This window comes from Orycteropus afer, unplaced genomic scaffold (assembly GCF_000298275.1).
Source record: "Orycteropus afer afer isolate SDZICR_OR568_19922 unplaced genomic scaffold, OryAfe1.0 scaffold00074, whole genome shotgun sequence".
Lineage (NCBI taxonomy): Eukaryota > Metazoa > Chordata > Mammalia > Tubulidentata > Orycteropodidae > Orycteropus > Orycteropus afer.
This window is the reverse complement of record NW_006921661.1, coordinates 9,572,545-9,597,576: the sequence shown is the minus strand read 5'-3', so window position 1 is coordinate 9,597,576 and position 25,032 is coordinate 9,572,545. Positions and strand designations below refer to the sequence as shown.

Here is a 25,032-nt window from a genome sequence, read left to right as displayed (position 1 = left end):
AAAAAAAAAAAAAAAAGCATCAGAAAGCATTTATTGAACACCTACGCTATACCAGGCCTTGTGCCAGGTACCATGTGGGTCCAGGAGAGACAGAGGAGACTTAGTCTTGGTCCCTGTCTCCCAGATGTTTACAATCATGTGAGAAAGGAAATCATGACCACCCAGGGTGACAAGCTGTCCAACTGTAAACTCAGGAAGTGGGGTCTGTGAAGAAACTGACTTGACCTGAGGTGGAGGGAATAGTCTGAGAGGGCTTCACAGAAGAGGTGACATTTAATTTGGGCCTTGAAAAGACGGTAGATAAGGAAAGAGGTGAAGCCTCCCCAGGCAGAGGGATCACTGTGAGGAAAGGCAGGGAGGCTAGAGGGAGCTGATGTGTCCTGGGAAGAATGAGCACTTCCATGTGGCTGAAGGGGTGTACATGAGGTAGCCCAGCCAGCAGGCATGGCCAATAAGATAGCAACAGAGGAGCCAATGCTGGGCAGCCCACGTTGGTGCTCATTGTGGATATTCATGCCCTTGTGCATGTCTGCCTTCTTCCAGCCACCCACCCCCCAGCTGGGGCTCCCAAGCTCCCAACACAGAGAGAACATCAATCTGGTGTGCTCAGCTTACCAACTTGAACTGCCTCAGATCCAATTTCCAGAGAAGGTGAGGAAGGATGCAAGTTCTGGCCCTGCAGGGAGAGCCCCTCCCCCAAGCCGGCTGGCTGGCATAGGGGCCAAGGAGCCATCCCAAAAGGATGTGCTGAACAGATGCCCGCTAGGTGGGGATGGGAGTTGGCAGCTTATCACTCTGCCAGTGCCAGGAGAACGTGCCATGCCCGGAGAGCCTCCATCAACCCACAACCAGCCCTATGGAGCGCTATCTCATTGGGGCGCAGCTTAGTCCTCAAGAGAAACAGAGAAGGTGTCAACTCTCTCTAAGACTCCACTGAAGACCAAGCTTGGGCTAGTCACCCCAAACATAGTCTCTTTCATTTCCTCCAACACCTATGCTGTCAACATGTCCAACAATAATGGAGGTTATTATCCCTGATTGACAGGTGAGGAGACAGACGCTTATGCTGGTTAAGTGACTGGCCAACCATGCATCTAGGAACCTGGGACTTGAAACCACACTGATGTGCTCTGGCCACTGTCTGAGGCCATCTGGTCTCCCCAGCCTCCACCCTGATGGGAAGGTTCCTCATGAGCCCCTCCCCAATCCCCCTTTCCTCTTCCTCTCTAGCTGTCCCTATAGCCTAAGCTCTACCCTAGGGCCCCCGCTCTCCCCAGTTCTGTCCTCTCAATATTGGGGAGCTCCCAAGGGCAGCAACCTCTGTATCTCCCTAGCAAGGCTGGGCATGGGTCTGGCCACTTGGGATGGGTGTGCTGACTGAATCCAGAAATAGAATAGACTGTATAAGAAGACAAGGCAGACACCTGGCATCCTTGGTGGTGGGCGTAGATGCAGGATTGGGGGATAGGACAGAGCTGAGAGATGAAGGGGCTCATGGCCCAAGATGCTTGATCTGAGGAAGAAGGGAACGGGACCCAGAGCAAGGAAAGGTAGAGAGAGAACATAAGTGATGAAGCCAGATGGGTTGACCCAGGGAGGCCTCGTGGAGGCGTGAGGCTCGACGGGGCTGGGGAAAAGGGGCAGGGCTTGAACCAGCAGATGGCAGGGCCGAGGCCCTAGACAGAGGGAGCTATGCACAGAGGCACAAACCTGGAATCCTGGGGCCTGGCTCCTTTCCTTGGGGGCTAGCCCTCACCACCCAGGAAGGTCTCAGCCCCCTCCTCTGGTGGCTTCCTGGGAGGATAACAAATCCAGTCTTCCCTGGTGGGTGACAGTGGCTGCTGAGACACTGCCGGCTCCCAGGAACACCATCTGTCCCCAGCTCTGAGGGGAGTCCCGCCCCATGGGGAATGCCATGGCAATTAATAAATTAACAATGACTTTCCCAGCTCTCCCCTCTCCTCTCCATTCTCCAGCCCCACTCGAGGAACATTCTCGGATGCAGCCCTAAGTTCCAGCAGTGAACTATGCTGAGCCCTCAAGCCCTGTGTGGGCTTCTCCCTCCCCATCACACTCCAGAGCATCGAAAGAACAGGGCCTGGAGATTAGACACATCTGGGCTCCAATCTCGGCTCTGCCCTGCGTCATTCACTGATGCTGCTGGACCACCAAAACCAGAACCAAACCAGTTACCCTGGAGTCAACTCTGACTCATGGTAACCCCATGTGAGTCAGGATAGAACTGCATTCCATAGGGTTTTCCAGGCTATGACTTTTCAGAAGCAGGATGCCAGGCCTTACTTCCAAGGTGCCTCTGGGTGGGTTCAACCCAGCCTTTCAGTTAGCAGTCAAGTGCTTAACCATGTGCACCACCCAGGGCCTCAGCCACACCAAATGTAAAAAGGGAATAATAACAGCCCTAAATGCATAGGAATGCTGTGAGGATTCAACAAGGGAGTGTGTCTAAAGCTTCTGGTACAAAGGAGGGTCTGATGATACAAGCAGCTTCTTGCCCTTCCTCTCAGTCAGGCCTGGGCACACAAGTGGGGTCAGGTTACACACACACACACACACACATATACTCCCCTCCTCTCTGCCAATCCCCACCACCCCAGCCCTCCCCATTTCTGCCTCCTCAAGGGACCTCTGAGCCCTGAAGACTCCCATGAGATACCCCAAAGGCATGATCAGGGGCAAGAAGTGGCTTTTCTCGTACCAAAGGAAATGTACCAACCGAGCCCTGCACTAGGCACCCAGTGGAGGGTAGTGGGAGATTCAAGAATGAAAAAGGCGTTGTCCCTGTCCTCAAGGAGCTCACAGTTCAGTGGAGGGGATGAGCCAGGCACACACACAGTTGCATCATAGAGAACACAAGGAGTTAGTGGCACAGCACAGTGAGCAACAGACAGCAGAATGCCCCAGCACCGGGCTGCCAGGGCAGGAGAGCTCAGAGGAGGGATAGTGAAGGAGCCTGGTCCCGTGGGTGGCTGGGCAGGGAGGGCTTCCCGGAGGAGGGGAGGCTAGAGCTGAGCCCAGAAGGATTTTCAGAGCTGAAGAGGAAGGAGTCAGAGGGAGGCGTTTTGGGGAGGGAGGAATGGATGAAGGGGGATTTGTGACCTGCCTGGGGCTGCAGAGGGGGCAGGGGTATGGGGAGCTTGGAGACTTTTTGAGCAGGAGAGTGACAAATTGAAGTTTGTATGTTAGAAAGAATCTTCTGGTAGCCACATGGAGGATGGTGGTAAGTGACCACCAGCAGCCAGCCAGTGGTCCAGGGGAAAGATGATCAAGGGAGGCAGTGGGAATGGGGGAGGAGAAGAGCAACCAAAGAACTCTTGGAGTTGGGTGGAGAATCAACAGGGGATGGTTGGATGAGGGTGGGAAGGAGAAAGGAGAGGTGTGAAATGACTCCCAGGTCAGCTGGGAGAGAAGGTGTCCTCAGTGAGACGGAACGAACAGGTGGGGGGAAATGTCCTTTGTGTGGGTGAATCTAGGCTGGAGGGGGTGGGGCTAGGACACGGCTCCAGCCTCCCAGTCCTCCCAGGGGTGGGGGCCATGTTCAGACTGACCTCCAGCCAGTGGCCCTGGTAACCTCCCCAAGTCCACCCTCTCCTCCCTCCGCTGAGCTCTCACCTCCAATTTGTCGTCTCTACTCCCTGGGAGTGTTGTCTCCTGTGTAAGGGGGTCCCGGCCAGCTGCGGAGACAAGAAGGCCAGGGGCTGAGGCCCGCTGGATCATCTCCCCTCCTCCCCAGCCTGCCCTCCCCTCAGCCCCCAGCAAGTCCTGAAGCCTCCTGTCTCCCACAGGTGGCCTCCTCCTCCAGAGGGCCTGCTTACACCCCTGCTTTCTCCCAGACTCACACCTTTCTCCCTGCTTCCTGTGGGCACCTCTGGACCTGGCATATTCTCTGCCCTTGGACTCTGAGGACAGAGCCATACTCTTCTCTTTAGCCTGGGGCCCCTACGGAGTGAAAGTGACCACACTTTTACCCTGAGTCCTCCCTCTACTTTGTCTCTCCAGAGAAGTTCACTGCCCTTTGAAGCCTCAATTTCCCTGTCTATGTAATGGGTGCTTTTAATGTCCATCTCACAGAGTCACCAAGCCTCCACCCTGGGCCTTTGTTCACAGACAACAAGAGATCTCCCAGACCAGGGCTGCCGTGAATTCCCTATGAAGGTGATCACGTGTGAGCCCCCAGTCTCAGCTTGGTACCCAGTAGAGTTCTCTCTAACCTGTGCAAAGCACCAGTTAAGTGTTCAGGGGCTAACCAAAGGTTGGAGGTTCAAACCCACTCAAGGGGCTCTGCAGATGAAAGACCTGGTGATCTGCTCCCACAAAGATTATCACCTAGAAAACGTTATGTGGTGGTCGCCATTAATCAGAATCAACTAGATGGCACCTAATAACCACACCGCAACCTGTGTCCCATCAGCGCCACTTCCACAGTTCCCCGATTGCTGGGACCGGAGGCGGTGTTGCGGTAGCCTGACAGAACACCAGGGATCCGCTCAGCCGTTCTCTGGGAGCCCATCACCCAGGCAGCGTCCAGAAACCCTGGCCTCCCTGCGAGGCATTGCCGCTCCCCACCCCCACCCGACAAGCGTACCCAGGCTTCAGGCAGGCGGAGGGATATTCTGAGCCTGGCTTCGTTCCCGTCAGCTGCTGGCCACCATACCAGCCTGGCGCGGGCGCAGGGGCTGATTTGATTTGGCAGCTTCGGAAGCGTGCGGTGGGGGCGGGGCGGGGGAGGGGGATGAGACACCCATCAGCGCTAGGAAATAAACAGCCTCAGGCGCTCAGCGAGCTGGGGGTAGGGCACTGTCTATCATGGGGTTGGGGGGCGGTGTGGGTTCCCTGCCTGCTTCTCCCCAAGAGTTGGATGCCTGCCCGTGACTGCTGGAATGTGTGGCTCTCTTCGGGTGACCATAGGTGACAGGAGCTGCACCTGGTGTATGGATGCTTATGAGGTGGCTGGGCAGGATGTCTGGTTGTTCCACATGTCCCTGTGCTCTGTGGATCTCCCCACTCAGCTGTGTCTGCAACTGGCCTGTGTGCTACCCAGAGTGCTACCCTGGGAGACTATGTGTGGGGGATGGTCTAGGTGTGACCATCTCTCAGGGGGACTGTAGCCACATGGTCAGGCCTCTATGGGGGACTGACTTCAGCGCAGGGTGTGTTGAGGTTGCCTGTGCACACTGGCTTTGGCCTGTTCCTTCCCTCTGTGAGATGACCCTACTAACCCAGCCATGTCCGGCAGAGGAAATGACGAGGGGCATGATAAGTGTCTGACCCCAGGGCCTCTGTCTTTTGTCCACATAGCCTGAGCTTTCCTTTCCACCCCCACCCATGACTGTCCACCCACTGAGCTGCCCAGGACAGCTCCCTTCCCTTTCCCTGAGAGGAGGCCGTACTAGTCTCATGTGATTCTCCAACTCCCTTCTCAGGCCTCTCCACCACTCCCTGGGGAGGGTCCTGCCCCAGCCCTTCTTGCTCCCCCCACCTGACTTCAAGCATGGGGGAAGCAGATAGGATGAGGGAAGGCTCAACCTCTGTGTTTACCACCTTCCTACAAGCCCCCTCGGCCAGAGAAATCCAGCTAACCCCTCTCAGAGGCCCTGGGAATCTTCACCACCCCCATCAATATGCTGCTGGCACCCGGGGGACCAGGATTCCACAGCTTCCAGTTAGAGAACTGCCACTAGAGAGCTGAGGGTCATGCAGTGAGAGGGCAAGGGGTAAGGGTCAGACCAGGATTCCAGTACTCAGGGGTCCACAGGCTAGGGCTGCACCCCAAACACTAGGCAGGGAGGTCAGAGTAGGGTGGAGCCTGCTTTGGGAAAGATGCAATGTCTCATCTGTCACCCCTCCCTATTGTCCCACTGTCCTCTGGGGACCTCAGGGCTTCCCCCATCCAGCCACAGGAAGCTGAGCCCCTCCTGAAGACAAGAGGAACCCACGCTCACAGAGCTCAGTTGTCACAAAGGGGTTGATAGGATGGATATGGTCTGCAGTAAGGTCCTGGAGGGCTTCCTGGAAGAGGTGTGTGGTACCTCACAGGAAGGAATGGGGGTCAGGCCAGGACACTAAGTTTCAAAGTAGGCCTCTGTGTGAGAATGGGTTCTTATCTGGGACTTTTATGTACTCATGTGTGTCTTCATATGTCTCTGTGTCTGTGTGTATATGGGTCCACATCACAAACCTAGAACCTGAGCTCTGGTGTAGGTCCCAATGACCGAGGTTGGGGTCAGCCAGGCCACAGGGGCAGGGAAGGAGAAGAAAGGAGGCTATGAAAAGGGGGAAAGTAGAGCGGCCACTTGGGAGTGTAGGGAAGGGCTGAGCCCTTTGTGCTTCTAGATGTACTTATGCTCAGCACTGAGTTGACCATAACGGAGTCAGTCCTCAAACCCCAGACATCTGATAACAAAGGCCATGTGCTTCCTTACATCCAGGTGTGGGAGGAGGCTGCAGTGAGCTCTGCACAACTACTGTGCAACTCTGGACAGTACCTTTCCCCTCTCTGAGTGAGTTTCCCCATGTGTAGGATAAAATGATTGGACTTAGTCTCTGGGTGATGCCAATGGTTAAGCACTACACTAACCAGATACAAGGTTGGTGGTTTGAACCTACCCAAAAGCCCCTCTGAAGTGAAACCTGGTGATCTGCTTCCAAAAGGTAACAGCCTTAACCCTATGGAGCAGTTCTACTCTGCACACATGAGGTTGCCTTGAATGGGAATCAACTGAATGTCAACTAATAACAACAGATAATCTCCTGGGGCCCTTCTGGTCTAACAATCTTTTGAAATTAAGGGAGACTCACACACAATGAAAGCCAGAGATGGAGACCTTCGGGGACGAGGAGAGACCCCAAGGGGAGGTGGAGATCAGAGTGAGGGCTGAAACAGCAGGAGGAAGAGGGTGGCAGAGTGAAGAGAGAGGAGCACTCAGGGAGCAAACTGTGAGTTGAACAGCTGGGGGAGGGGGGGATCCTTGCTGGAGGACCCTATCCTCGGGGGCCAAGGCAGGATGTGGTAGACAATGGAGCCTTGTGGATGACGGGGGAGCAGTTGTCACCTTCCACCTGCTTCCTGCAAGAGGAGAAAACTGGAGGGGTGGTGGACAGCAACTCAGTCCACTAGCATGGGTTCTGTCTCCATTCTTCTCCCCAGGTATCCCAGGGAAAAGAAGGGAGACTGTGGGCAGTGGGGCACATCCAGGGCTGGTTTCAGGCCCTGCTGTGCTGTGTGAGCTGAGCCAGCTCCCAGCCTCCATCCCTGTTCTGTGCACCCATCGGGCTGGGAAGCCCTGGGACTCAGGCAGCTGCACTGAAGACCCCACTGGGATGGACTGAGATCCTCCCTCCTCGAGCCTGGACAATCTCTTCCCAACTCTGGCCTGGGTGCTGAGGCAGGTGCTGAATCCAAAAGGCAGCCAGTGACTGGGCAAGTGAGCTGGCCTTGTGCCAGGTGGGACCATAGGCCTGGGCCACAGGGGAGGCCCACCTGTCATCATTTCCTCCAGCCTCCCTGACTTGGGATCCTTTTTCCTCGATCCCTTCTCACAGCCACCTCCAGGGCAAGAGTAGGGTCTTCCCTCCTCAGCCTACAAGTGGGAGGTGCTGATGGGACGCCTGCCACTGCTGCCATTTTGCCCTGGCTTCTGCCCTCATTGCAGGCCCTTTCTGCTTGGGGCCCTCACAGGCAGGAGTTAGTGCATTTCCATGTCTGTGTCCAGGAAGTGTTCATGTCCTGTTTTCCCCTTCAGGCCGGGGCTGCCAGGGAAGGGTGGAGGGGCAGGCCTCTCCTTCCTCCAGTGTCTGCCGAGAGACTTTTGGGGGCTGAGAGGAAAGGGTATGCAACAGGCTTCTCTCTCTGTTTCAGTCTGAAAGGACTGAAGGACGGAGGCGGGGCATGAAGGAAATGATTACTTGCCCTACAAGTTCAGGAAAGTTTTCACACACTACACACACCAATTCTGCCATGGCGAGAAAGAGCCCACACGACCCAGGTTGAAAGGGTCTCAGGCCCCCTAATGCCAGCCCCTCCTTCTGCTCCCTCAGTGGGAGTGTGGAGGCCGTCCGCCATCCCAAGTTATCTGTCTCCATTGCTTCTTGTTATGTTTTTAATAACTGAACATTGACGTTAACAAGGCAGGTGGTTGCAGCTCTTCCCAGCAGCCCCATTTAGAATCATTGAATCATCAAATCATCAAATCCTAGAATCCTGGATTCACAGACTGTCCGCTTCTTTGGCTCCTGGAATCTCCACATCTTAAAGTCCCAGAATGTCAGAATCACACACCACGCATTTACATGGAGCTTGCTGGAAGCTGAGAGTCGTGGAAGGCTCTACCGGCAGAACTGCCTCAATTAGGACCACTGACAATCACACATCCCCAGACCTGCAGCACTTACATCCCTTGGAGATGTTGACCCCAAATTCGTCCTTTGACAGGCAAGATGACATAGCCCAGAAAATAGCCTTGTGCAAGACGACCAGGGAGGGAGGAACCAAGCAATACCCAAGCCTGAGATTGCAAGATTGGACCTCAGCATTCTGATGTCCTAGAAATGGTGCAACTTTTAAATTCTAAAACACCAGTATTTCAGAGAAAAGACCTGCATTGGGGTGACACTACTCTTTCAGCTTTGCTCACTCCCTCTCTAGTTCTCCTTCTAGGTCCTTCTACTCTTCCTACTTCCCTCTTCTTCCCCCACCACCAGCCCGACTTGGACCCTGTAGCCGATACCTCAAGCCTTCAGTGGCTCTCAGCTCCTGCAACTCTCATCCTTCTCGTCTCCCTTTGACCACCCCCTACACACACACACACACACACACACACAAAGCTGAGCATGGGCTGGAAGTGTGCACAGGGCCAACCTCAAGTTGAGGATTGGGAGTCAGGAAAAGCAAAATGCCTGCTACCTGAAGCCACCAAAAGACGACAGGTTGCCCAGAGGAAGAACTCTGGCGACTCCGGAGTCTCAAGATAGCTGAACACAGCCGGAAGGTCCAAAGCCCCTTGGGTGCAGCCACATCAGAAGCAGCAGCTTCCAGAGAGTGAGGGCCAAAGTCGAGGGAACAGCTGAGGCTTATGATTAATATTAGAACAGCATGTATGTTTAGCATTTATATTTTCATCAATTTACATTTTTACTTGTTTTGGAATGTATGCATACATTTTTTGATTTGAATTATATTAAATATTACATTTCACAGACTGCTTTCATTTTTTAATTCTGAACACTCTGCCCAGGGCAGATCCTGAATTCTTCATGTTATGGATGAGGATGTGGTAGCCCTGAGCAGACTTCAGATCTCTGTTTAGCCTCAAAGCTTACGACCTCCTGCAAGGTCTTTCCAGGACCTTTCAGTCCTTAGAGGGCCCTGACACAGAACCCAAGCATCTGCCTTCAAACCTATCTTCTCTCTCTTGCCTCTGGGTAACTAGCACAATTATCCACTGACACTTCAAGCTACATTCTTCATTCCTCTTTCTCCCTTCCTCTCTATGGTGTCCCATCACGTCTTGTCCCTTCTCCCTCCTCCACTCCTGTCCCCACTCCATCCTTCAGTCAAGCCTCTATTCAGGCCTCATCACAACTTTCCTGGACCACACTCTACCAGCCTCCCTCCTGGCTTTCTAGCCTCCCACATCACTCCTTCCCTTCTCTCTCCAGCCTGTGGCCAGGGGAGCTCCCTAACCCACGATCTGATCAGTTACTCCACTGTTTTCAACTCTCTCCCTAGTCCTCATTTCCCTCTGGAAAAAAAAAAAAAAATCCAAATTCCGTAGAATAACTTCAAAGTCCTGCTCAATTTTTGGCCTGACCAATGTTACCAGTCTCTTAATGCTTCACCCCACTCCCACCCCAAGTCCACCCACTGTTAACTGGCCATGGATCCAGCCACACGGAACTGTGCACTTTCCCTCCCTGTCTGCCACCAACAAGCCTCACACTCACCATTCACTCTTCTTCTCTCTGTGCAGAAATTTCTCTCAGTTTAGAGATGATTCCTCCTGGAAATTCTCCAACTCATCCCTTCCTCCCACCCTGGCCTGAATTAGGGGTCCCTGCTCTGTCCCACCATGGCCCTTGAGTTTATCTCCAGCATTGTCGCCATCGCACACTACCAGAATCTCTCTTTGTCTGTGTCCACTCCCACCCCACCACCTGCCCTCCCTGAGCCCTGGCATCTAGATCTGTGCCACGTGCCATGGGGCTGATGCATTGTTGCACAGACTTGAGGAAATGTGTGGCAGAACTTTAAGGTCTACACCTTGCTCATCTCTGCCCACCCCTCTGTTGGACACATAGTAAGTGCTCATATATGTCCACCTATGAAGTGTTGGCAAAGCACAGAGTATGGCTTAGAGGCAAGACTGAGAGTGCTCAGAGGTGGTGAGAGTCCCTGGGCTGGGCTGGGCTGGGCTGGGCTGGGGTCTTCTTGGAAGAGACATCTGGGCGTATCTTCCATGTGTCAGTTCTAAGGCAGCAATGGGGACAAGCTTCAGGGAATCTCCAGCCCAGCATGAGGGCCACCAGAGTAAACCATTAGAGTGGGGCCAGAGTTTGCAATGAGGGAGATTCAGTGCCCAGTACCCAGAGCCCAAGGTAGGTTCACTGAAGGGGCCAGCAGTATTTTCAGGGAGGGCCACCTGAAGAAGGAGCTACTTCTGGCTAATCTGGAGCAGGGAAGGAAGTAGAGATGAGTCAGATTGGAGAAAGTGGTGAGGGGCAGAGACATGGAAAAAAAGCTCTGCCCTTTCTTGTCCTTCTCCCCTGGGGGATGAGGAAGCTGGGAGGTCAGGGCAGGGGGTAGGCAAAGAATGCCAAGGTAGAATGGCAGTAACACCAATGCTGACACCATGGCCAGGATGGGTATGAAAGGCTGGGGCTGGCAGGGAACAGGTCCCCAGCTGTGGCTGGGAAACGTTTCCTGTCTCCTTGCCAAGGGGGTCATTAATAATCGTTTACCCGCCGCAGGCAGCACAGAGGCCAGCCAGGGAGCAGCATGATGCTGGGGCTGGAGCCCAGCCTGGCAGCCAAAAGGGCTGTACTTTGGTACCAGCCCTGCCACCTTGCTGTAAGACCTGAACCAGTCACTTGACCTCTCTTGGACTCTAGTAATGCTAGTAAAAGGAAGGTCTGATGAAGAGGCTCCCTGTTCTGAGCCTCAGTTTCCCCAGATGGCGGTAAGTGGGTTGCCAACCCTACAGGGCAGTTATGGGCATCTGACTATAGATGTGAGCATGTGGATTGTGCCATGGCCAGCACAGCACACACGGGGTAGGGAGAGAGGAGACCCAGACTCAGCCTCTGAAGGCTCCCATTCTGGTGGGACCCAGACTCCAACACTATGAGGGGCACACATAAAACCAGGTACACATTAGGGTGGAGGAACCAGAGAATGGAGGGGCCGTATACCCAGGGCCCAGGGGGCTGAAAGTGTGGCTAGGCCAGAAAGATAGGGTTTCCCAGACACAGAAGATGGGAACCCCATGAGACCTATTTGGTCACCACTATGATCTCAGCACTTAAAACTGCCTACTTGATATTACAAATAATAACAAAATATAAAGTACTCATTGTCCTCAAGTCAATTCTGACTCACAATGACCCTATAGGACAGAGTGGATTTGTCCTCTAAGGTTTCCAAGGCTGTAAATCTTTACAGAAGCAGACTGCCTCATCTTTCTTCCAGAGTGGCTGGTAGGTTCAACCTACTGAGCTTACCATTAGCAGTTCAGCACTTTAACCACTGTGCCACTAGGGCTCTTTACTTCATATAACAGGTGCTCAGTAAATGCTTTTAGACAATTCAGTGAGTCAATCTGTTAAGGGATACATTTGTAAAAGGACTTACACAAGATGATGATGATGATGACAATTTCAGCATAAGACAATGGGATGGGAAAAGATGACAGGAAAGCTTGAGAGGGCTGGAGGCCCAGGAATGATCACCCAGAGCCAAACATCACTGCTTGGGGAAGGGCCAGCTGCCTTCAAGATTTCTTTTCCAGTTGGGCTAGAATCTTCCTTCATCCCAGACCATATTTCTCTGTCCATCCTAACACTCCCTTCTAGGATCTGCTCAATCTCACTCACTTCAGAGAACCTTCTAGAATATGATGCTGATGCATCAGGGCCAGCCCATTCCCCTGACTGATTGTTTCTCACTGTCCCTTCCAACTTTAAGGATTCCTGGATTTCTTTTCCACTATGGTCCAGAAGGCTGCTGGTTCAAACCCACCAGCCACTCCTCGGAAGGAAGGTTGGGCAATCTACTTCTGTAGTGATACTGCCTCGGCAACCCAAGGAGGGTCTCTATGAGTTGGGTCCGACTAGACAGCAGATAACAACAACAACAACAAGGTCCCAAATACCTGTTGGGAGGCTGCCAGGAAGGTTTTCCTATAGCTTCCTCTGGAAGGTATGAACTGGATTCTCCTACAGAACGCAATCTCCCTGGTCAGAGAGGGTCCCCAAAGGTGTGATCATGTCTCCCCTTTCAGGTAAGGGTCTTTGTGAGGACAGGGACTATTTCTCCTCCATGATATGTGGGGTCTACAAAAGCAGGGATAGATTGGGGCCTTCCTGTTTGTCTCTCAGCTTAGAGACCCTCTGCCACTACACAGAGAGGAGGAACAGTGAGCAGGAAGAAGGGTGTGTGCTGAGCACCCCTGAGATGATGCAAGCCAGGAAGGGCGCTGGGCCACCTAGTCCTCTTGGTTGGCAAACTCACCCAGCTCCAAGCCCAGCCCAAGCTGTTCTTGCTCCAAGAGGCGCCACTAGGGACACTACCCAAGCCTCACTGCCTGCGCCTGGACCCCTCCCCCTTGAGGAGCACTGTTAGGTGTTAGTAAACATAATGACCTTGCCAACATGTGTGTCCTCCCCCCACCCCAAACCATGGCCCAAAACACGAGACCAGCTAAGAGGAAAAGAACAAAGGTTCCCGGACCGCGACATCGCCTGCCGCCTGCCTGTCCAGCGCCTGCTCAGCCGGAAACCCAAGACAAAGGCCTTGGTCAGTATGAGAAGGATGAAGGGCAAAGGGTAGGGGCAGCCCAGGCTGGGGCAAGCTATGAGAGAACGTCACTGGGCTTCTCTGGGGACCTAATTGGGAGGTAAGCAAGGACAGGATGGTAGCCAGACTCTCCCAGCACACACACGTCACTCCACAAACATTCATGGGGCACCTGCTGTGTTCCACACACCCCAAACTTTACAGACCTCATCCTCACCTCATATACCTTACGCACACATTTTAACCCCCACAGCACATTCCACAACCCTCAACACCACCTGATACTCTACCCCCACACATACCCACACCCATCCCTAGCTCACTGGACACCCCTCACACACATCTCAACACATATATAAACAGTTCACACAGAGAAAAGATCACATAATCCACACCTCACATCAAAAAGTCACACAGCTCACACACCCACACTTCCTATAACACTCACACTCAGCTTCCCACCCATACACCTCACACTCACCTCCCCAGCCACAGACACATGCATCCAATTAAATTCAACACACATACTACCCAGACATAGAGACACGTGCAGACACACCCTGCATAGATAATGTGCACACCTCGTGTCACATTAAAATGTCACACTATTGTGGGCACATGCAGCTGCTTGGTAGACAACCCTGCCTGTCCACTGACTCCCACACACACATCCTTGGGCAACAAGCTCCTTGCCTTGGCCCTCCTAAGCCCTGACTGCACACTTTCCTGCCCAGAGTTCCACACACAGTCAGCACACAGACACACAACACTCAAATACCAATACACAGGTTCTAACACACTCCCTAAACAAACCCAGTATGCACTGCAGTGCCCTGACCCACTTACCTAGACTGCACACACACTCAGGCACACACAACCCACCTACTCTCCTCTACCCAGACTGCCAATGCAACCCACTAGACAGATAGTGGCTCTTCCTGGCTACATACAATAGTCAATAACATACACAACCACACACACTATCCCCCGTGCAAGCTACTTTTACAACTCCTACCCCACAACAAGCATACAACCATACACAGACACACACACACACAAGTTCCCTCATGCGCAATCACACATATAGCTACCACTCCACACTCAGAATGATCCTGCCTCCCTTGCCACAGGCAGCATGTAATGTTATACACTCACAATTCCCACATTCACCATAATGCCCCTACTAATCCCCCAAAATAGGAGCCCTGGTAGCATAATGCCTAAGGCACTTGACTGCTAACCAGAAGGCTGGCGGTTCAAACCCACCAGCCCCTCCTCGGAAGGAAGATGGGGCAATCTACTTCCGTAGTGATACTGCCTCGGCAACCCAAGGAGGGGTCGCTATGAGTCGGGTCCAACTTGATGGCACTTAACAACAACAACAACAACAAACAACAATTCCCCAAAATAATCCCCACTCATGATGACACACCCAAGCATACATGACATTACACATGATCACACACAGGGCACACAAAACACCTGCAGCCCATCTTATACACACACACAGAAACACACAACCACATACACACTACTCACCCAGCCCCAGACACTTCCCACCCCACAGGTTGACTGACACCAGGTTGCAGTCCACTCCTCCTCTCCTCCAACTCAAGCTCCTAGCTGTTCCCCAGGCAAGACAATGCAGAGGGGATGTAGGGATTTACTGGTCTCAAACCCCGGTACCCCCACCATGTGAGCCCCATCCACTTCACCCATCTGGGATCCCTGGGCACTCCCTGAGGGCAGCACATTCCATGTTTAATCCCTTCCACCTGAACCCACACCATATCACAGCTGAGGACATGGGGAGAGGCGGAGTTGCTGGGGTTGACTGGACCACAGGGAGAAATCTCAGAACAGGGACAGAAACCTAGAGAAATTTGGGAGCGAGACTAAGAGAGAGAGAGAGGTGAGCATCTGGAGCAAGAGATCAAGCGAGGCACTGAGAGGAAAACTGAGGGGAGAGAGAGAACCCAGAAAGGCTCAGGGAGAAATCAGAGGAGAAACCCAGAGGCTAAAGTGGGATTGCCACACCCAGAGAGAAACAAGAGGAGGGATACCAGAGGGAAGAGATTAGGGAGGCTCTGGGCTAGAGGAGCTAGAAAGGAAGGCAAAGATGGAACCTGAAGGAGGAGAGAGGGGGATTCTCACAGAGGAAGCCAGAGAAACTGTGCTGATGGAAGAGTTTAGACCCTCTAAGTAGGGTCCCAGGTGAGGACAGAAGTCAAGATGTTTGAGGGGCAATTAGATGCGGGCTGTAGTTGAGGCTGTGAAGTGGGGGGTTAGAGGGTTGTGGTGAAGTCCCAGCTCTGATGTGGGGTCCATGCTGAGAATTGGTGGTTCAGATGTTCTGGGGTTGCTTGGAGCCCAATATATATAGTGAGGGTTCAGGGCCTTGAACAGAGGTCCCGTCACTAATGGGGGGGTGGCGGTCCACACTTTAACAGAGCTCTCAGTATGGATGGGAAGTTTAGTGCTTGGCGTAGATCCCCAACTGAAAGGGGTTCCGAGTTTGGAGTGGGGTCTGCACTGTGAGCTGGGGGTTCAACGGCTCCGGGTGTGGGCTGCAATCCCAACACAAGAGTGAGGTTCAGAACTAGGGGAGGGGGCCTCTCCCTGAGGAGGGCTCAGAGGCTTGGGCGTCCCGGACTGTAGGGAGCGTAGATTATGCAGCAGGCGACTGCACGCCCCGCGGAGGACCCGGCCCGGCGCTCGCCGGACACCCTGTTCCTCGTGCCTAGCGCGGGGGGGCACCCCTACCTGCAGGCTGTCGGCGCATGGCTGCGGCGGCGGCGGCGGCGGCTCGTCCGGCTTGAGGAAGACCTGCTGACCCCGCCTGAGGAATTGGACAACAGCGATGAGGATGTGGTGCAGCACCAGGACCATGCTCGCAGCCGCTCGCCCGCCCGCCCGCCGGCCCGGCCGCTCAGCTCGGTCAGCGCGTCCGCGACAGCTTCGCGGGGTCCGCGCGAGCGCCCGCCCCGACTCCGCCCCGGACCGCCCACTGCCCGCCTCCGGGCTGCCCCGGCCCCACCCACCTTCCGGCAACCGTGGACAGCACCTCTCCGCGGGTCCGCTTTTCGGACCTCCGCCGGAGCCCCCACCAGCTCCCACCTCCCTTAGCTCTCCGCTCTCAATAGGCGTCCAGCAGCAGTGTCTGCTCCCAGGATCCCCCGCCAGGTAGCCCGCTCTCAGCCTTCGTTCCCTTCCCATTTCCCCATCGCCACTCCTTTCGCTACTTCGCAGGGGCAGCTTCTCAGAGCCTCCCATCCCTGTGGACACATCCTCTTCCCCAACCCCTTTGAGCGTCCTGGGGCCGGGTCAGGGCCCCAAGGCAGATAGCAGTCGCAGTGTGTGTGTGTGTGTGTGTGTGTGTGTGTGTGAGGGGTTGGGGGAGCGGGGAAGCGGGAGACACAGTACAGGCCCTCGGCTTGCTCCTCTCCCTCAACCCAGGAGGAAGTGGGAGGCCAGGGAGAACTGTAGAAGTCGCTCTGAGACGGACAGGCCCTGGGAGCAGCAGCAGATCTGCGAGGGGGATACGTGCGCACAGACCCACAGACAAACGCACACACAGACAGGTACACCCCTCCGGAGAGGAGAACAGGCACTGGGCTCTCAGGAGTGGGCAGGCAGGTCTGAATTGGCGTCCCCAGAGGTCGGAGAGGGTGCAGGACCCACGACCACTCCGTCTGCAGCTCCGCGGTGGAACCCGCACACCCGGAGCGCATTTCTCCGCAGAGCAGCCTTTGGGCTCCGGCTCCTGCGGCAGCCGTGACCCTCCTGCGCCCCCTACTGTCTCGTCACAGCCGCGCAGCTGGGCCCCAGTTGCCGTCTGCCTGGCCTGGGACCCCTGCTGACAGCTCCCTGGCCAAAATCAAACCTGTTCCTGGCCTCGCCATGAGACTGCCTGGGTCGGTGGGAATTGTCTGGACTGGAGGGTGCACTTGGCTTCTTGCCTGGTCTTTGCAAGAGACTTGCTGGGCGACCTTGTGTAGATCCCCTCCCCCTTTATGGGACTGCCAGGAGAATCAAACCCAAGAATGATGGGAAGGCAGCCAGAGTCTCCTGACAAACCTTCTTGTAGTCTAACCCCGATCCTTCCTTCTGCACTGCCGGCCGTTCTCTCTGCAACTCCCTCAACACTTAAAGGGTGACTCAGTGAGCCCTCAGTTTCCCAGCCTTCCCATCTCTCTTGGCTGACTCATCCTGGGCCCTTTCTCCCTGGGGAGTAATTTTTTCAAGGTTGAGTCACTGAGCCTAGTCCCTGGACACCATCCAGGTACCTGGCACACAGGCTAGGCAGAGCCCTGGCCATCCCACCAGCTCAGGGGAGGCTCTCCCATGCCGGGATTTTTCCTACCTCTCTTTCTAAGGCATAACTCAAGACATGCTCCTTTCCTTTTTCAAACAACTTTAGTGGCTCCCTACCACCAGACAAAAAAGCCCAGACCCTTAGCCTGACATGCCAGTGTTTGATTTTGATTTGCTTTGGCTGTCCTCCTTACCATTCCTTAGATTATACTTCCTGCTCTGCTCAGACCAGTGACAGACTCATTCTCACCTCCAGGCTTTGGCTCATGCCACCTCATCCCCAATGCCCTATTGTCAGCCCTGCTTATTCCGTGGCCAGTTGAATGAAGGTCCACCTCTTCCAGGAGGCCTTCCCAGGCTGCTACCTTAGTCCTCTGGGTCCTCCTTTTTGTGTTTCCTGGGAGTCTTGGCTGGAGGTTTGGGGAGGAGTAAGGAACTTGTCTGTCATTGAGTGATTTGGGCCAAGTCGATATGTCTTACTGCATTCGCAAAATAGGAGCAATTTGTCCTATGTATTAACATGTAAGAAACATTAAGTGGGCTACAATGTATAAAGGTTCTGGCCCACAAAAGGACTCTCTTTTTTTATGGTCTTGGTTTCATCCTTTGTAAAATGGGTGACCACTGTGAGGGCGATTGTGAGGACTGAGTCTGAGTCCTCACAATGAAATCGCTTGGTAAACCTGAGTATGTGTCACTGGTTCAATCCTGGCTTTGGAGAGCTTGGGTGGGACTCAGGAGCCCAGAAGGTATCTGCTACAGTCACTAGCAGGTCAATGGCAGACCCTATAGTTAAGAGCCAACCCTGGCCTGGGCACAGCTGTCCTCCTGGAGACATCTTTTGGGCTCCCAACTCCAGGAAGGACCTTCTAGCACTCACCTTTTGAGAAGTTATTTCTTAAATCTTACTTGAATCTCTCATGGTATAGCTCAATGGCTAGGGCCCTTGGTGAATGCTCTATGCCTCCTTCCACTCAAAGTGATTCTTCCTATGACAGTCTTTCAGATTCAAGCAGTCCTCAGAGAGTTCAAGTCCTAACTCTGCCATGACTTGCTGTGTGATTCTAAAAGGTCATTGTACCTCTCTGGGCCTCAATTTCCCCATCTGTGAAATGTTATCATACTAAACTCAATATATCACACCAAAAACTTTTTTTTTTTTTTTCCTGGTTCTTGGCGGGATGCAGAGCCCTTTTGCAACATTCCCCAATACAGTCCTTGAAATTCTCCAGCCAGCCCCTTTATAGAAGAGGCAACCAAGGCACCGCAAAGTGGCAAGGTAACAGGTCTACCAGATAGGAAGTAACTTGGCTTGTCGTGACCCCTGATCCAAGGCTAGTATTTCTCCACTTGCTCACAGATCCCGTCCCTCACTCTATCCCTCCATTCTGTGATTCTGTAGTGGGTTCTCACCTTGGCTCATGTTCAAATCACCTGGCAAGCATTTAGAAATGGTAATTCCAGACCCTCCTGCCCCAACTCTATATGTTCCAAGGTGACTCTAAAATGCTGCTAGGTTTGAAACCCTGGATGAGATATACTTCATACCATGCTGACCTCAGTCCCCCAGAGGCAAGAGTTAGGGCTGGGCACCCAAGGGCTGAGTATGTACATCTGCCGTTGGGGGGCTCTGTGTGTCTGAGGGGCGTTACATTTAATGAGTACTTACTATGTGCCTCATATTTAATCTTCCCAACAACCATATGAGATAGGCACTATTACTAGTCACATTTTACAGATAAGGAAACTGAGGTACAGAGAGATTAAGTAATTTTCCCATAGTCCTATAGCTAATGAGTGGGGGGGGGGGAACCTGTTGCCTTTTCTATTCCAATTCACGGTGACCCTCTGTGTAAAGTAGAACTAACTGCTCCATAGAGTGCTCTTGGTTGTAATCTTTGCAGAAGCAGATCATCAGGCCTTACTTCTACAGTGTCACTGGGTGGGTTTGAACTGCCAACCTTTAGGTTAGTGGTTGAGCACAAACCATTTGTACCACCCAGGGACCTAGCTAATGAGTACCAAACTCCAACACTGTCATCAAGGGGATTCTGACTCATAGTGACCCCCTTTGGGTTTCTGAGGCAGAAAATCTTTATGGAAGTAGATCACCCAGTCTTCCTTCCATGGAGAGGCTGGTGGGTTTGGACCACCAACCTTCTGGTTAGCAGTCAAATACCTTAGGCCCTACGCTACCAGAGCTCCTAGCTGATGATGAATTGTTGTTGTTGTTATGTGCCGTCGAGTCGGCCCGACTCATAGCGACCCCTCCTTGGGTTTCCGAGGCAGTATCACTACGGAAGTAGATTGCCCAACCTTCCTTCCGAGGAGTGGCTGGTGGGTTTGAACCGCCAGCCGTCTGGTTAGCAGGCAAGTGTCTTAGCCACTATGCTACCAGAGCTCCCTGATGATGAATAGTGGAGCCTAAATTCATACCCAGGCCCTCTGGCTCCAATATGTGCCTAAAATTCAGGCCCCCATCTCCTGAGGAAGGTCAAGTAAGGAAACAGATTTTCCCTGCTCTCCTTCTGTGCCCAAGAATGCAGCAGCAGCTGGGGTGCTGTGTTCCCCATCCTGGCACCCTCTACCCATCTCCGATGCAAGGAGGCTCCAGCTCAGGAACAACTAGCCCAGCCCCTTTAGCTGCCTCTTCTTGGCTCTTAGAAGCCACTTGCTTTATACCCAGTGGCGCAGCTGCTCTGGGCTACGTATTTCAGGAAAACGTGACTCAGCTGAGAGTCTGTCAGCCCAGGTACTTGAGCCCACTCAAACTCAGACCCTGTCCAGGAACAGACCCTTCCTTGTTCCTGATAATGATACCTACCATTGGCAGGCAGTGCTTACAAAGCACTTTCTCATCCAGGCTCCATCCAACAGCCTCAGGATGCAGACTCTAGTCCCATATTACAAATGAGGAAACTGAAGTTCAGAGAGGTATAGACACTTGCCCAAGATTACACTTAGCCCAGGAACATGGGCCCAAGCCCATTGACTGCAAATCCAGTGCTCTTTTCCCTAACGATGAACAGCTACTGTGTAACCCAGGCTCCCTTATGAATGCTCACTCTGACCACCTCTACCCGCTGCTCACAACCTTCACAGGCTCCCATGGCCTCCAAGGCAACATCCAAATTCAAACTCTCAATATGGCTTGCGAGGCTCCTCCCCAACTGACTGTTTCCTGCCTCTTCCGTCATCAGCCATGCCTGACTCTCAGCTTTACCCTGAACTTCTGGCATCTCTTCCCCCTCCTTGCCTTTGTTCAAACATTTCCCCCCAGACTTTGCCCTCCCAAAGGCACAACTCCCTGTCAATATCATGTATTTGTTCATCCAGTCATGCCACAAATATCTGTTGACACATTGGGGACAAACAACTGAAAAAGCCAACTCTTTCCAGATACAGGAAGAATGTTCCCTCTACTCAAGATCTCCCCCAGTCTGCACCTTGCTACCACCAAGACTCCTCCCTCTTTGCTCAGATGCAGGAACTGTGTCTGATGCTTCATTTCTTCCCCGTGGCTTGGGCTAGGAACAGAGTGGTGCCCAGAGAACTCTGGTTAAATAGAAGGATGATTCTATCTCACCATCACCTATAACCTGGTATCAGCAGACCTTTGATAAACCTTAAACCTAAGTTCTGCTCCCAGTCCCCACAACCATATGTCCTGCTTCCAGAAGCCTGTCTGGTACCTAATCTGCATCTGTCTTCTTGCCAGAGACTGTGCTGGGACCTCTGGAAGCCCAGGTTCAAATCCAAGTTGTGCCCTGAGATGCTGAGTGACCCCAGGCAAGGCTCTGGCCCTTTCTGGCCACACCCATCTCAGCAGGTGGAATTGTTGGAGGGACTCAGCTGGTTCAGGTGGAGGAAGACAGGGTCTGGGCAGGCTTAGCCAGGCAGAAGGCATTTCTCTCGAGCAGGCAGGCCTGTCTAGGCATGTCAGGCCCAAGAACTGTAAGCAAGCACCAGATCTCAATACAGAAGGCTTCTCAGGAAGGAGTGTGTCAAGAGGTACACAAGAGGTACAGACAATAAAGATAAACACGTCTATATATCCTATAGTGCATTATCAGTGATAACAAACATTAATCTATGGGTAAATAGATGGGTAGACAGGCTAAATGATCAGGTATGTCTAGGCAAAAGAGCATATACCCATGAACATATGTAAGGTTGGCAGATGATATTTCTACATATGCATTTGTATGTGCTATAAGAATGTCCACAAAAACAGAACTAACGGGGAGCAAAGTTAAAATAACTTCTTAGCCACAGTTTGCTCTGTAAACTTTCACCCAAATCACAATAAAAAATTTAAAGAGTATATGTGACTCAGTGTCTCTACGCCTTGAGGTGGAGCCTTTGGACTGAAAGGAAGAAACTTTGTCCCTCTGTCCAGTGGACTCTGCAAAGGGACAATGCAAGAACTTCTTAAAGGAAGCTGACATCTCTGGAGGTTCTACTTCTATGTGGAGCCTGTTCTCCAAGATTTGGCACTGGAGTGACATTGGTGTACACCTGGGCAAGGTAAGCCAGCCATCCACAGACAGCTCTGTGTGTGTGTGCATGCACGTAAGGCCTTGTGCCCACTGTATGTCTGTGGGTGTGATATGTGTGAGGGGTGAGAGGTGTGAGAACAAATTTATAAGTTTATGTCTTTGTGAAGATGTGTTAAATTTCCATTGTGTAGCTGCATATATGTATGTACACACAGATATGTGTATCGATAGCAGTGTGTATATGTGTATGTAGGCAGGTCTGTCTGTATGCAGGTATGTGTGTGTGGTTGTATGCCTGCATGTGTGTCCAGGCTTAACATGTGTGTGCATTATCTAATTCACATCTGACAGAGGTGTTACCCGTGGCCACCAGCCTGGGTTCAGCTCTGTATGTCTACTGGCTGTGGCCCCAGGTGTGGGGAGCCCTCAAAGAGAGAGGACCTGCCTAGAGGTAGGCACTGGGAAAGTGTGGAGCAGGGCCTGCTCCCAGAGCCCCAGTGGCAGCTCTGAGTTGGGGATGAGAGGAGGTGGAGTGGGTCATCCAGAGGTCTCTTCCATTTCCATATCATTTCCATTTTATTTGTATATACTTTTATCTTGTCTTCAACAGGTGGCCAGCTCTATGACCCTAGAGGGGGAGGGAACTCATAGGATTCTAGTCCAGAACCTGCCGGCTCACTTCAGGGCTAAGGTCCAGAGGTTTGGTGTATCCCAGGATTTGGCACACCTTAGGCCTTGGCCTCTGCTCCTTTCTTTCCATAAGGCTTCCCCAAGCCACACAGAGAATATGCACACACGCACGCCCCTACACACTCACATGTCTTTCCACAGTTACACATTGTCTTAGTTATTTAGTGCTACTATAACAGAAATACAACAAATGGAGGGCTTTAACAAACAGAACTTTATTTTCTCACAGCTTAGGCAGCTAAATGACCAAATTCAGAGCCCTGGCTCTAGAGGAAGGCTTCTCTCTTTGTGAGCTCTGGGGGAAGGCCCTTGTCTCCTTTTGAGCTTCTGTTCCTGGGCAATCTTCATGTGGCTTGGCATCCGTCTTCCTCCAGGTCTAAGAGGATCTCAAGGCAGGGACCTTTGGTCCAAAGGGTGTGCTCCACTCCTGGCTCTTCTTTCTTGGTGGTAGCAAGGTCCAGCTTTCTCTGCTTCCTTCTATCTCTTTTTAATTATTTATTTAAATTGTGATTTGGGTGAAAATTTACAGATCAAATTCACTTTCCATACAACAGTTCACATACACTTTGTCTCATGACATTGACTACAATTTACTCCAATACAACAGCTCCCATCCCACTTCCTCCCAAAAGTTACCTCTTCCCTGTGTTCATCCCTCCATGTACTCCTGCCCCCAGAGCTGTCTCCCTGTGCATAAATAGCCCTTCTTTCTCTCATGATTGTTCTCTCCAAGAAGTGTATCTACCTCAGGTAGATGTTCAACTCATATGCTTGTCTTTTGTTTGGCTGGAAGCCACGGGTATAGATTCAATTCCAGACCTGAAGGGCAGCTAGGGACCATAGTCTCAGTGGTTCTACCAAACTCTATCAGACCAGCAAACTTGGTCCCCCCCCCCCTTTTTTTTTTTTTGCCAAATGATTTTGAGTTTTGTTCCACATTGTTCTCCCTCTCTATCCAGGATCTCCTACATATATCCCCCTCTGAGTGGTTGGCAGCAGTAGCCAGGCACCATCTAGTTCTTCTGGTCTCATAGTCATATAGGCTATGGATTGCATGGTGTACCAGTCACCAGGACTAATTGTTTCCATGAATCTTTGGTTTTCTTCATTTTTCTTTGCTCTGGACAAGGAGAGACCCATTGCTGCATCTAGATGGCTGCTTGCAAGGTTTTAAGATCCCAGTTGCTACTCACGACAGTGTCTGTCAATTTGTCCTGTGAGGCCTATACATTGCTGTGAGGCTTGAGGCTGTGCCACTGGTGTTTCAGATGCCAGCAAAGTAGCACATGGTACACAGGTTTCAATGCAGCTTATAGACTAAGACAGACTAGGAAGAAGGAGGAGGCCATCCACTTCTCAAAAATGGGCCAGGGAAAAACTTATGAATAGCAGAGAAACACTTTCTGATACATTACTAGGAAACTTTATGAATAGCTTGGAAACATTGTCTGACACAGTGCAGGAAGACTAGCCCCTTGGGTTGGAAGGCACTCAAAATGGACTGGGAAAGAGCTACCTCATTAGAGTAGAACTAACCTTAATGACATGGATAAAGTAAGTCTTTCAGGACCTCCATGTGCTGACGTGGCATGACTCAAATTGAGGAAAAACAGCTGCAAACATCCATTAATAATCAGAACATGGAATGTATGAAGTACGAATCTAGGAGAATTGGAAGTTGTCAAAAATGAAATGGAATGCATAAAGATGAATATCCTAGGCATTAGTGAGCTGAAATGGACTGGGTTTGGCCATTTTGAATCAGACAACATATGATCTACTATGCTGGAAATGACAACTTGAAGAGGAATGGCGTGGCTTTCATCATCACAAAAGATGTTTCAGGATCTGTCCTGAAGTACAATGCTGTCAGTGATAGGATAATATCCATACGCCTATGAGGAAGACAAGTTAATATGACTCTTATTCAAATTTATGTACCAACCACCAAAGCAAAAGATGAGGAAATTGATTTTTATCAACTTCTGCAGTCTGAAATTGAACGAACATGCAATCAAGATGTGTTGCTTATCACTAGTGATTGGAATGCAAAAGTTGGAAACAAAGAAGAATCACCGGTAGTTGGAAAATTTGGCCTTGGTGACAGAAATAATGCTGGAGATCTCATGACAGAATTTTGCAAGACCAACAACTTATTCATTGCAAATACCTTTTTTCAACAACACAAATGGTGGCTATACACATGGACTTCGCCAGATAGAGTACACAGGAATCAGACTGACTACATCTGTGGCAAGAGGTGATGGAAAAGCTCAATATCTTAAGCCAAAACAAGGCCAGGAGCTGATTGTGGAACAGACCATCAACTACTCATATGCAAATTCAACTTGAAGTTGAAGACAATTAAAACAAGTCCACACGAGCCAAAATTTGATCTTGAATACATCCCTCCTGAATTTAGAGACCATCTAAAGAATAGATTTGATGCACTGAACACCAGTGACTGAAAACCAGAAGAATTGTGGGATGACATCAAGAGCA

At 51.9% G+C, this 25,032-nt stretch overlaps 1 protein-coding gene across 1 annotated transcript in view; it reads right to left on the bottom strand.

Annotated features, from left to right (window-relative positions):
• PDE2A (phosphodiesterase 2A) overlaps nt 1-25,032 on the bottom strand; it is a 111,899-nt gene that overhangs the window by 55,460 nt on the left and 31,407 nt on the right. The window contains exon 2 of the mRNA XM_007940973.2: nt 15,791-15,866. Within this exon, the coding sequence (XP_007939164.1) occupies nt 15,791-15,866 (76 nt within the window). The remainder of the gene's footprint in view (nt 1-15,790; nt 15,867-25,032) is intronic.